Source organism: Arvicola amphibius, chromosome 10 (genome assembly GCF_903992535.2).
Source record: "Arvicola amphibius chromosome 10, mArvAmp1.2, whole genome shotgun sequence".
In the NCBI taxonomy this organism is placed as follows: domain Eukaryota; kingdom Metazoa; phylum Chordata; class Mammalia; order Rodentia; family Cricetidae; genus Arvicola; species Arvicola amphibius.
This window is the reverse complement of record NC_052056.1, coordinates 121756339-121767384: the sequence shown is the minus strand read 5'-3', so window position 1 is coordinate 121767384 and position 11046 is coordinate 121756339. Positions and strand designations below refer to the sequence as shown.

At 50.6% G+C, this 11046-nt stretch overlaps 1 protein-coding gene across 1 annotated transcript; it reads left to right on the top strand.

Annotated features, from left to right (window-relative positions):
• Positions 1 to 597: 597 nt before the first annotated feature.
• On the top strand, positions 598 to 6596 carry Iscu (iron-sulfur cluster assembly enzyme). Its single transcript, XM_038345462.2, has 5 exons — positions 598 to 752; positions 2090 to 2203; positions 2857 to 2967; positions 4385 to 4463; positions 6119 to 6596. The coding sequence occupies exons 1-5, from the start codon at positions 624 to 626 to the stop codon at positions 6202 to 6204; spliced, it is 519 nt and encodes a 172-aa protein (XP_038201390.1). The 5' UTR covers positions 598 to 623; the 3' UTR covers positions 6205 to 6596.
• Positions 6597 to 11046: the final 4450 nt, after the last annotated feature.

Below are 11046 nucleotides of genomic sequence, written 5' to 3'. Positions count from 1 at the left end.
ACTGTCATAAAGCTGAGTATTTTATACATGAGTATATAAGTCCATGTATATATCCATGTATAAAACACCATGCCTCGGAATGTGTGTGTGTGTGTGTGTGTGTGTGTGTATCTCGACATATACATGCCTCGAAGCATGGTGTTTGTCTCCTTCTTATAATTCTCGCTCTTGAGTAGAAAATCATTGTTGTTTGGCCGACTGCCTTTGTCCTTCACTAGCAAGGTTAACGAGGCAAGAATCGTGTCCGCTTTGCTTCCCTCGGGACCCCCAAGATTCTGTAGTGACACCTAGTGTACACTCAATATGTATTTGCTTCACAGATGAAAGGGCTGTATTTGAATTAGTAAAGGGAACCCCTTTCCTGAGCCACACAGCCAGAACATGGAGAACTGGAACTTATGCAAGTTCGAATCCCAAGTACGCCGAGTCCGAGAGCCCTTGAGCGCCCCTGCGACGCCGCAGCAACTCCAACACCCATTGCAGCAGCCAAACTCGCCCACCGCTTCAGACCTTCCCGCTCTGCGGACCGCCACGCCCTAGGGGCGTGACCAGACCCTCGGCGGGGGCGGAGCCTCGGTGACGTCGGCGTGCGCCCTTCTTTGACGTCGCCGAGGTCGACGCTGATGCAAGCCGGCAACATGGCGGCGGTTGGAGCCGGCCGTCTGAGGAGGGCGGTTTCCGCGCTGCTGCTCCGGAGCCCGCGCCTGCCCGCCCGGGAGCTGTCAGCCCCAGCTCGGCTCTATCACAAGAAGGTATGGGTGGGCGAAGGGGGCTGTGCGAACCGTCGAGGGGCCGGCGCCAACCGAGTTCCCCTGGGAGAAGCAGTCGGCTCCCCAGCCTCTCCCCGACTCGCTTATCCCCGCTGAACAGTGACCCGACCTGCAGCTGTGGCCCAGAAACAGCCACCGAGGATCCCGCGGCAAACTCAGGCCCCCTCGGAGTGTCCCAACTCTGGCAGCCCAGAAGGGAGGATCCCGGTGTGTCAGCCAGGGGACAGCAAACACGCGGGCCTGAGCTCACCGGCCCTCCCCAGCGTCCCCACCAGGCCTCTGCCCTTGCCACTGGCCTTGACAAGTCTCTGGCCCTCGCCTCGCCTGTCCCTACAGATCTGAAAGCGCTCTTCGGCCGTCCCTGTGTGTGGAGCGCTCGGGCCAACAAATGCAAACCTATTGCGTCGTTATTCTAAGGGGCTGATGGCCTCCAGGCGAGCCAAGCACCTAACCAACATAAAACTTTGGTTGTCGGTGACTTGTGTGTGTGTGTGTGTTCTTAGGGAGCACAAAGTATAGAAGGGTAGGTAGTTTGTGGGCCCCGACCTTCTAAGGACGTAAAGGCTCCTTGACTTGAGACTCACTCGGAAAAACAAAAGACTACCACAGCTGATCGAGACATCCAAAGTACCGATTAGATGATGCGTTGTGGGGCCTTAGAGCTTAGACTCAAAATCTGCAGATTAGGTTGCCTCCTGCTAACTAGCCAAAAAAAAAAAAAAAAAAAAGCTCGAGGTTATTAAATCCTAATACGTTCCTGACTTTAATCGCTGTTTGTTCTGTTCTTGTTTGGGTGCCTTTGCCAAGGCCTTCAACCCCCGTGGGAAGGGTGTTTTGTTGACATTATTTGGGCGGGCTGACAGCTTTATGGCAGCAGGGGGCGCTCCTGTACCAGGGTGGCGCTGTGTTTATGTTTACAGCCACAAAATGACCAATCCCTGGCCTTGGCTCTTCGGTAACAGTCTTCTGACACTTAATGAAGAAATTTTCTATTTGGGGCCGTTTTTAGTCCTGGAGTTTTAAAATACATAATTCTCTTAAGACGGTGTGTTTTGTTTGATAAAAAAACGCAAGTGGTTGAGCCCAAATCTGGTATCAGTGTGTAAGTCACATGATCAGTTGTGGTTGAATTCCCTATGAAGCTAAGACCCTAACTGAGCTTTTTGCCACTATCTCAGACAGTATCTCCAAGATGAAGGTTGTTGGGGAGGAGATGAAAAGAGTTTGGGTCACACTTTGTCCCACCTCTGTCCCATTCAGATTGCTGACCCGAGGGAGACAGTAACACCTAGGTGAATTCTGCTAATCTGTTGTTTCAGGTTGTGGACCATTACGAGAATCCTAGGAATGTGGGGTCCCTTGACAAAACGTCTAAAAATGTCGGAACGGGATTGGTGGGTGCTCCTGCATGTGGTGACGTCATGAAATTGCAGGTACCGGCTGGATGAAGAGGAACACCATTTGCTCACAGAACCTTTTGTCTTATCTGTCCTGTGAGATGGGATGAATGGCTGTCTTGGGTGGTGAGGGTAGAGACTTGTCTTGTTCTGAAAGAGATCACTTCGTTTTCCTCTTCTACATCAGTGTAGGCCCTGCTTTCAGGGAGTGGAAGGCTTGGTGAAAGGTCTCTGACCAAATGAGAACTCTCCAGGAGCTAGCAGTCCCCAATGAGAAAGGGAATGTGTTGAGCAGGAAGCCATAGCTTCAGCTGCAGTCTCCCTGATGGCCAGTAGGGTGGAGCACTGAGCAGTGTCCGAGAGAAAAAGGTGTTGATGGAGACCTTGTTTGCAGACTCTCCTGGTGCCTGATAATGGCAGCAGCTGTGAAGAGACTTGTACAAACAGGGATTTATATACAGCAGGCTAGGGTGGGGTGAGAGGTATCATTTCCCTGCTCCTCTCTGTCAGCTGGGCCTGTGTGGGCCCCAGGTTTCACTGTCAGTGACTGAGCTCTTTGAAACAAACATAGTAATTGATGCCCTAGCATCTGGCGTGCACAGCAACCCAGGGCTTGTGCAGAACACCCACTGTGGGCCAGAGGTTCCAGGTTCACCTCTTAGCTCCTGTTTTGTTTTGTTTTTTTCTAGATTCAGGTGGATGAAAAGGGGAAGATTGTGGACGCCAGATTTAAAACATTTGGTTGCGGCTCCGCCATCGCCTCTAGCTCCCTTGCAACGGAGTGGGTAAAGGGGAAAACGGTAAGTGTGCTCACAGATTGTATGGAATTGTTGAACCTCAGCACTCAGAAGGATCTCTAAGTGTTTTAGGTCAGCCTAGTCTACATAATGAGGCCTGTCTCAAAATAACTATAGAATTAAATCAGAATTCCCTGTGACCTTGGCTCTGGAAGGATCCAGTCATAAATCACAGAGCAAAAAGCAGGAAGATGAAGATGGCGAGTTCAAAAGTGTGCTTGATTTCTTGAAGCCATTTTTCTAAAGTTTAATACTGGTTATGTTCCTCACATTGGGAGTTGTGGACCATTTTGTTGCTTGAGGCTTTGTGTTAATTACTGCTATTTGATTATCAGCTAAATAAAAGAGGGTCATTACCACACCAGTCTTTCCATCCGAGCAGAGCTGAAAAGAAACCATCAAGGGTTTTCCCTAATGTCCTTAAGGTTTCCCGAGAAACCTTGCTATGTGATAGTTCCTGTTTATTTCGTCAAGGCTCCTGCTTCAAGTAGTATTCCAGAAAGGCACATTCAAATTGGTAGAAGTCACTTGTGTTGAAGGGGGTTTAGGAATCAAAGTCACAAGGGCGAGAGCCAAGGAAGCAGACTAAGGCGAGCAATGGTCCATGCGGTTGGCCAGGAGCCTCTGAGGGGATCTGGAAAGGGCTATGAAGTCTTTGCATCTTTTTCTCTCCCAGCGCTCTCCGTAGCAGCTAAGCTGAGGCTGCTGAGAGCCAGCTGCATCAAAACCACTGCACTAGCTGAGTGTAGTGGCACATGGCACACCAGCCTGGAATCCTAGCTCATGGGAGGAAGAGGCAGGACTGGGGTGGGAAGATTTTCCTCAACTATACAGTAATTTAAAGATCACCCTGCCCTGCCTGAGATCCCATTTTAAAGTCACATGCTCATCCTCTGCACCCTCCCAGGCCCCACCCACTTGTCAGCCAGCTTTCCAGCCGGCTTATTCTGGAAGAAAATGGTACCAAGGAAGTTGGTTAAGAACTAGCCTGGGGCGGGGGCAGATGTGAGACTGTGCACCCCCAGGGCCTGGACTTTAGAGGGCTCTGAGCTGTGACAGGAAGTAGGTGGTCTCTTTCTCTAATCTTGAGGTCTGCCTGGGAGAGACTGGCTTTCCTTAATGTACAGGCCCTGCCTCACGGCCTCCCGTCATCCCTCAGAGCTCTCAGGCCGCAGGCATCCTCGGACAAAGGCCACACAAGCAGCCTAGGCAATGCCTGCCTTCAGTAGCAGGCATCTCGTTCTTGCTTACCCAACCAGGCAGCTGGTGGAGGGTGGAACCTGCTGGAGACCCCTTGGTACACAGTGGCAGTCCTGTACTTGTTTTGAAATCCTAAGCAGGCGTCGCCCCTGACAGCCTTCCCTTTTCGCTGCCAACGTCGGCAGGATTCACTAACATCATGTGCTTTCCCTATCCTCAGGTGGAGGAAGCCGCGACCATCAAAAACACAGACATCGCCAAGGAGCTCTGCCTTCCACCCGTAAAGCTGCACTGCTCCAGTGAGTCTGCCTCAATTGCCAGGCATCTAAGACTCTTGGCAGTCATAAACTCCCTATTAGGACCCCAACCTGTGGCCCCAGAGAGTGGCTGCCTTGGTAACCTTTAGGAGGTTGAAGTTTGCTCTCACAGCCCAGACCTCTAGGAAGTCAGGCTAAGAGATGCTGTGACCTGGAGCCACACTGACCACCGAGAAACACCCAACCGGACAGCATTGCCCCCCTCAGAGATGAGGAAGTGAGGCTTGGGGAGAGGCAGTAGGAGAGCCAGAGGTGAGCCTGGACCTTTGTTCGGAATCTGCTGTTCCTAGCACGCCATAGCGGATAGGCTGAGCAAGAGATAGCTTTCTCCACCACCCTGTTCCCTGCATTTCCTCAGGTGAGGCATTGGACATCACCTACTGCACTGACTGCCCTATGAGAGGCCATGCGCCTCAGAACCTGCGGTCAGGTCTGATGCCCTCCATCCTCTTTGGTGTCCCAGAAAGCAGGAATGAGGATTTCACCTCACCATGCTGTCAGGATTTACGTGCATCAGAGGCTAGGCTGAGCATTCCAACACCATCTTAGGGTGCCCTTTGAGTGGGACACTGCCTGAAATCACACGCTTTCCACTTGAGCTTATACACAGTTTGGCAGTTCTGGGAAAGCCCCAGCCTTCCAAGTGCTCGTGTCTGTGGGTTGTTAGCTTTCTGCCCCTTCCAACTCCCAGCTTCTACTTCCCCACAGCGGGAGAAGTTGTGCAGGCCACGCCTTCAGAGTCCTTGGCTTAAGACAGCTCTGCCAGCTCCTGTGACCTCCAGTCCACACTCTGGGACCTGATCTTTGTTGTGTCCTTGCTAGGTGACAGGGCGCTTTCTGGAGATCCCCTCACTATACCAGCCAGGAAGGCGTGAACATCCTAGTCTGTGTGTGCCCAGCTAGGACACTTTTGGGCCTTCCTGATGGAGGAGGTTGTTTTCATTGGTTAATAAAGAAACTGCCTTGGCCCTTCAATAGGACAGAAAATTAGGTAGGTGGAGTAGGCAGAACAGAATTGTGGGAAAAAGGAAGCAGAGTCGGGCAGACGCTTCAGGCAGTCGCCATGCTTCTCTCCAAGATGGATGCGGGTTAAGATCTCTCCTGGTAAGCCACCCCTCATGGTGCTACACAGATTACTAAATATGGGTTAAAGCAAGATGTGAGAATTAGCCAATAAGAGGCTGAACTAATGGGCCAGGCAGTGTTTAAATAAATACAGTTTTCGTGTAATTATTTCGGGTGTAAAGCTAGCCTGGTGGTGGGACACAGCCCGCTGCTCCTACTATACCTTCCCAGCTCTAGCACCCTTCAGTTTAAAAAGAGTATTTTCTTAAGACCACCTCCCGGGCCAGGGAGACGGCCTAGGCTAAAGACTTGTCACCAAGCCTGAGTTAGAGCCCTAAACCCACATAGTGGAGGAAAAAACCCCCTTCCCTGAGTTGTTCTCTGACCTCCATGTGTGCATGACACATGCACCTGCTCACTTCCGTGTACAAACACATGCATAGATAATCTAAATGCATATTTATAAAAATATGTAAATATATAAAGATGTATGTATATAAGTGTATAAAATAATAAAGACCACCTCTCCAGTGTCTAGAAATTGAAGCTATCTACCCTTCCATGCCTTACAGTGCTGGCGCAAGATGCCATCAAGGCCGCCCTAGCTGATTACAAACTAAAACAAGAATCTAAGAAGGAAGAGCCGGGGAAGCAGTGAGCCCTGGAGAAGCCCCAGCTGGTCACAGCAGCTGCTTCCCACCACCCTTGCACCACGCCAGAGAAGCTACGAGAAACAGGCACTCTGCACCATCTGCATTGTGGTTCTAATGCAGGCAAATACACTGTTGATTACGCCTAATCCTGCGCTCCTTTCAGCTCGCTTGCGTCCTTAGTGCAGTTAACGTCTGTTTTGATTTATGTTGTGGCCGGGGAACTGAAATCGGCACTGAAGTCGTAAGCTTTGGCAGCCTCCGGAGAGTGACAGCAAATTTTCCCTAACCCGGTGTGGGGAGATGCCAGCAGAATGCCTTGTCCTAGTTATTTGATAGAGTTTATTACTGTATGTTTAACAGATCTGCATATATATTATAATAAAAGAATGTAAGATGATGGTTTTCTCCAGTGAGCCTGTCTCTTGTCACTCGCCCCCCAGTGCTGTCCGAAACCCCTTGAGGTTCTTCAAGACCAGGCTGAGATAGAGGACAGCACCCCAGACAGCAGTGGCCACTGGTGCTTTTGAAAGGGCATAGAGGATGTCTGCGCTTTTCACTGCGCTTTAGGAAGTGTGGTCGACTCACGACGGCTTCGAGGGTCCCTGCAGGAATTCCCCTGGTCTGTGAAAGTCAGAAGTTAACCCAAGGAGCTGGCTGAGGTGTTGCCTAACCCTGTGGGCCAAGCAGAACAGCCTCAGGGTGAGCTTAAACTATTGCCCAGGCTCCGGCTTCGTTCTGGCAGATGGTTCTGCTAGCGGCCTCACGGGCTTTTTGTGGTGACCAGTGAGCCAAACCAGAGTGAAGAAACTCGTGAGTTCTGCCAGTGAGCATGCCCGTCTCATGTTTCCCAGAAGAATACATGTGCTGCACTGGCACTCAGTTTGCTCAAGATAGGCGTGGCCCCTGCCTGTAAACCCAGCACTTAACATGGGTTAAGGGAGATTAAAAGTTTGAGGGCAGCCTGGGCTACATAGACCATGTCTCCAAACACACAGTCTGCTCTGGCAGGGATAGCAGCCACTCCTGCCCTGAGCTCAGTGCACAGCGCGTTGCGAGGCCCTGATTCTAGTGAAGACACTGGAACACTCTTTCTGATGGTGGCTTTGCTGTGCAGGCGTATGCAGGCTGACTCTTAAATCATCTTTATTTTAAAATACTCTGGGTTCTGGTGAAGGGCCCAGAACTTCAAAGGCCACTCGCTCCACAGTCTGGAGGAGACCACAGGCCAGAGTCAATCAAAATCTCAAATTAGACCCTGGGTGGGGCCGTGTCAAATTGTCCTGCAGGGTGTGTCAAAGCTGTGCCATTCAGTCCCCTGCTTGTGGCGGTGGCACAGTGCCCCACCTCTGTTTGTGACTTTAAAATGAGGCACTTCTGTCCCAGCTGACATCTGAATCCACACATCAAAAGTTGCTGCCGGCACAGCATAACCCTGAAAATATGAACGGGTGCAACCCTAACATGTCCAATTTCTAGAACTTGCTGTAAGTCTACCCCTCTACAGGCAGATGGACTTTGGGCCCCATGTACCCCTCACTAAGCCTAAGTGAGGGAGGGGTTTGTCACAGTCTCCATGTGAATCTCTGAACCTTGGAGTAACTCTCCCATGCAATGTCTGCTATTTGGAGGGTTTGGGTTTTGTTTGTCTCAAAATCCTCCTGCCAGAGCCTCCTAAGTGTGTGATTATTTACAGGCATGAACCACATGGGTGGATCACATAATTGGTTTTGAAAGTCAAGGTGAGACCTCTTCATTTTTCCCCTCTTCCTGGCAACCTGCAGGGAGCTGCACTATGAAACCCGCCATCCTTAGCTGGCCCTGGCTGAGTTCTTGCCCTGTCTGTCCTGGCAGGTAGGTGTGGCTCTGGGGATATCAGAGGCTTCACCTGGAACACCCACACGAAGCACTAGCCTTCACTGACTGTGACTCTGTCATCCAGGGGATTACCATTGTATGGCTGATGACACCAGCCCCTTTGTACGCCAGGCACTGGAGCTAGGAGCTCAGTATAGAAAAATCTGAAGTGCTAGGAACTGAAAAGACAAAGAAAAAAGTGAAGTTAGGGGTCTGAGGTCAAGACCCCTCCAGTCAAGAGTCAGCAGAGAAAGTGTAATGGTTTAAGTAAAATGTTGCAGGTCCCCGAGTGACGGCAGTGGACAGCTGGCCATGAACCCACACTACAGGTCCCTGAGCAGCAGCAGGCAACGGGCAGCAGGTCCCAAGATCACGCAGGCCATGAAGGCAGCGGGGGCCCAGGCAGGAAGCCACGTGGCACGTGAGAGACCGAGACAGATAGACATGCCATGAAGAGTGAAGTTGGATATTTATTTAGTGGGTTATGGAAGGCAAGGGGAGAAGGAAGAAGAGCAGAGAGAGAGGCAGAGACAGAGGGGAGAAGGGAGAGATGGAAAGGAAGGGACTCAGAAGCTGAAGATCAGCTTGCCTCTGCAGACAGGTGGGTGTGGGTGTGGGTGTGTTTCGGTGTGTGTGTTTGTTGCTTGTCTCTTAAAGGGACAGCAGGGAAGACCCTTACAGAAAGACCTTATTTGTTATTGTAGTTTCCATGAACACTGGCATCATCATTCTTGCTGCTATTCACAGGAATGTTATTGCCATGAGAACCATTACACGGACTGCTCTTCTATAATAAGATAATATCAAGGTTTCCAGCTTGAGTGTTGTTACCTGAAACTACACAGTGCTCCAGGGCACTACACAGCACTCCACAGTGCTCCAGGGCACTACACAGCACTCCACAGTGCTCCAGATAACTACACGGCACTCCACAGTGCTCCAGGGCACTACACGGTACTCCACAGTGCTCCAGGGCACTCCACGGCACTCCACAGTGCTCCAGGGCACTACACGGTACTCCACAGTGCTCCAGGGCACTACACAGCACTCCACAGTGCTCCAGGGCACTACACAGTACTCCACAGTGCTCCAGGGAAATACACAGTACTCCACAGTGCTCCGGGGCACTACACAGTACTCCACAGTGCTCCAGGGAAATACACAGTACTCCACAGTGCTCCGGGGTACTACACAATACTGCAGGTACTCCTTACCACGCAATATTGTACTTCTTACTGCACAATACTTCACAGATCCTCCTGGTAATATCCGTGCAGCAGTAAACCAGTAACTTCTGTCACGTGATTTGACAGCCAAATTTGCTTCACCACAATTTTCCTGCCATGGGGCTGAACACCGCCCCTCACCACCTCCCAGATGTCTTTGGAAGGTCATCTTTGTCACCTCTACCCCTAGCCCCACTTCACAGACACCTAACTCCCAAGAGTCCCTGAGGGGAGGAGAACCCTCAATACTCTGTAACTGATGGTACAGAGCGAGTTTTGGACCCTCCCATGCTGCCCCAGGGCCCCAGGCTAATGGGTCACAGGAAGCCCAAGTGGGTAAAGGGGCTGGACCACACTCTGCCCAGTGCATCCTGCTCTCCAGTCCGCCCCTACAGCCTGAAGGCAGAACCATGGGACTTTAGGAACAACTTTGGAAGGAAATCAAAGGCCTGGGTTCTGATCCTAACTATGCCATGATCTGTCTATAACAAAAATGTAGCCATATGCTTAACCTTGCTGAGCCTCTTGTCCCTCACTGGGAGACTGGGACAATTCTGGCTTCCAAGTTACAAGACTGTTGTGAGGGTTAATTCCCACTTAAATAGAAAATTCCACAACACCTTGCATCTAGCAAGCGCCAGTATCAGGCACCACCGCCACCAGCACAGCCATCAGCACCCCAATACCTGGTATCCTCATGCTGGAGAGTGGATTGTGTTCCCTCAAAACCTCCAAAGCAACTGTCTCTGGAGAGAGTGTGGCGTGGCGATCAAGGTTAGATAGTTGTGCAAATGTGAGCCTAGGCCAAGAGGAACAACAGTCTTTAAAAAGGGGTCTCTCCCGTGCTCAAAGGATAGGCCAGGTGAGGACAGTGTGGCTGTCTACATTCCAGGAAAGAGCCACATCAGAAACTGAACCCGCGGGAACCTAGCTTGTGGGCTTTCCTACCTCTAGGGCTATGAGAAAATAAGGTTCAGTTGTGAAAGCCACATCGTTTGTGGTACTTAGTTATAGCAGACCAAATACTACCACTACCATCATCATCACCACCAGCACCATCAACTGTCTTAGCTGGAGTTTCTACTGCTGTGATAAACACCACGACCAAAAGCAACTTGAGAAGGAAAGAGTTTATTTCAGCTTACACTTCCAAGTCACATCCATCACTGAGGGGAGTCAGGGCAGGAACTCAAGGCAGGAACCTGAGGCAGGAACTGAAGCAGAGACCATGGATGAGTGTTGTGTACTGGCTTGCACACTATGACTTGCTCAGCCTGATTTCTCTCTCTTTCTCCTGGAACTCGGTATGCATAGTCATGCATATCTCATAGTCATCGAGCCCACCAGTCTGAAACTAACAACACAGAGACTTATCAGTCATTATAAAAGCTTGGCCTTAGCTTAGGCTTGTTCCTAATGAGTTTTTTGTTTGTTTGTTTGTTTGTTTTTGTTGGTTTTGTTTTTGTTTTTCAAGACAGGGTTTCTCTGTAGCTTTGGAATTCACTCTGTAGATCAGGCTGGCCTTGAACTCACAGAGATCTGCCTGACTCTGCCTCCCCAGTGCTGGGATTAAAGGCACGTGCCACTACTGCCTGGCCAGCTTTTTATTACAACAATACATTTTCCCACGACGACTCTGTAGACCAAGCTGGACTCAAACTCACAGAGATCCACCTGACTCTGCCTCCCCGGTGCTTTATTATTAAAGGATTATAGGTGTATGCTACCACACCTGGCTATCAATCTGCTTTCAGCCAGGACCACCAG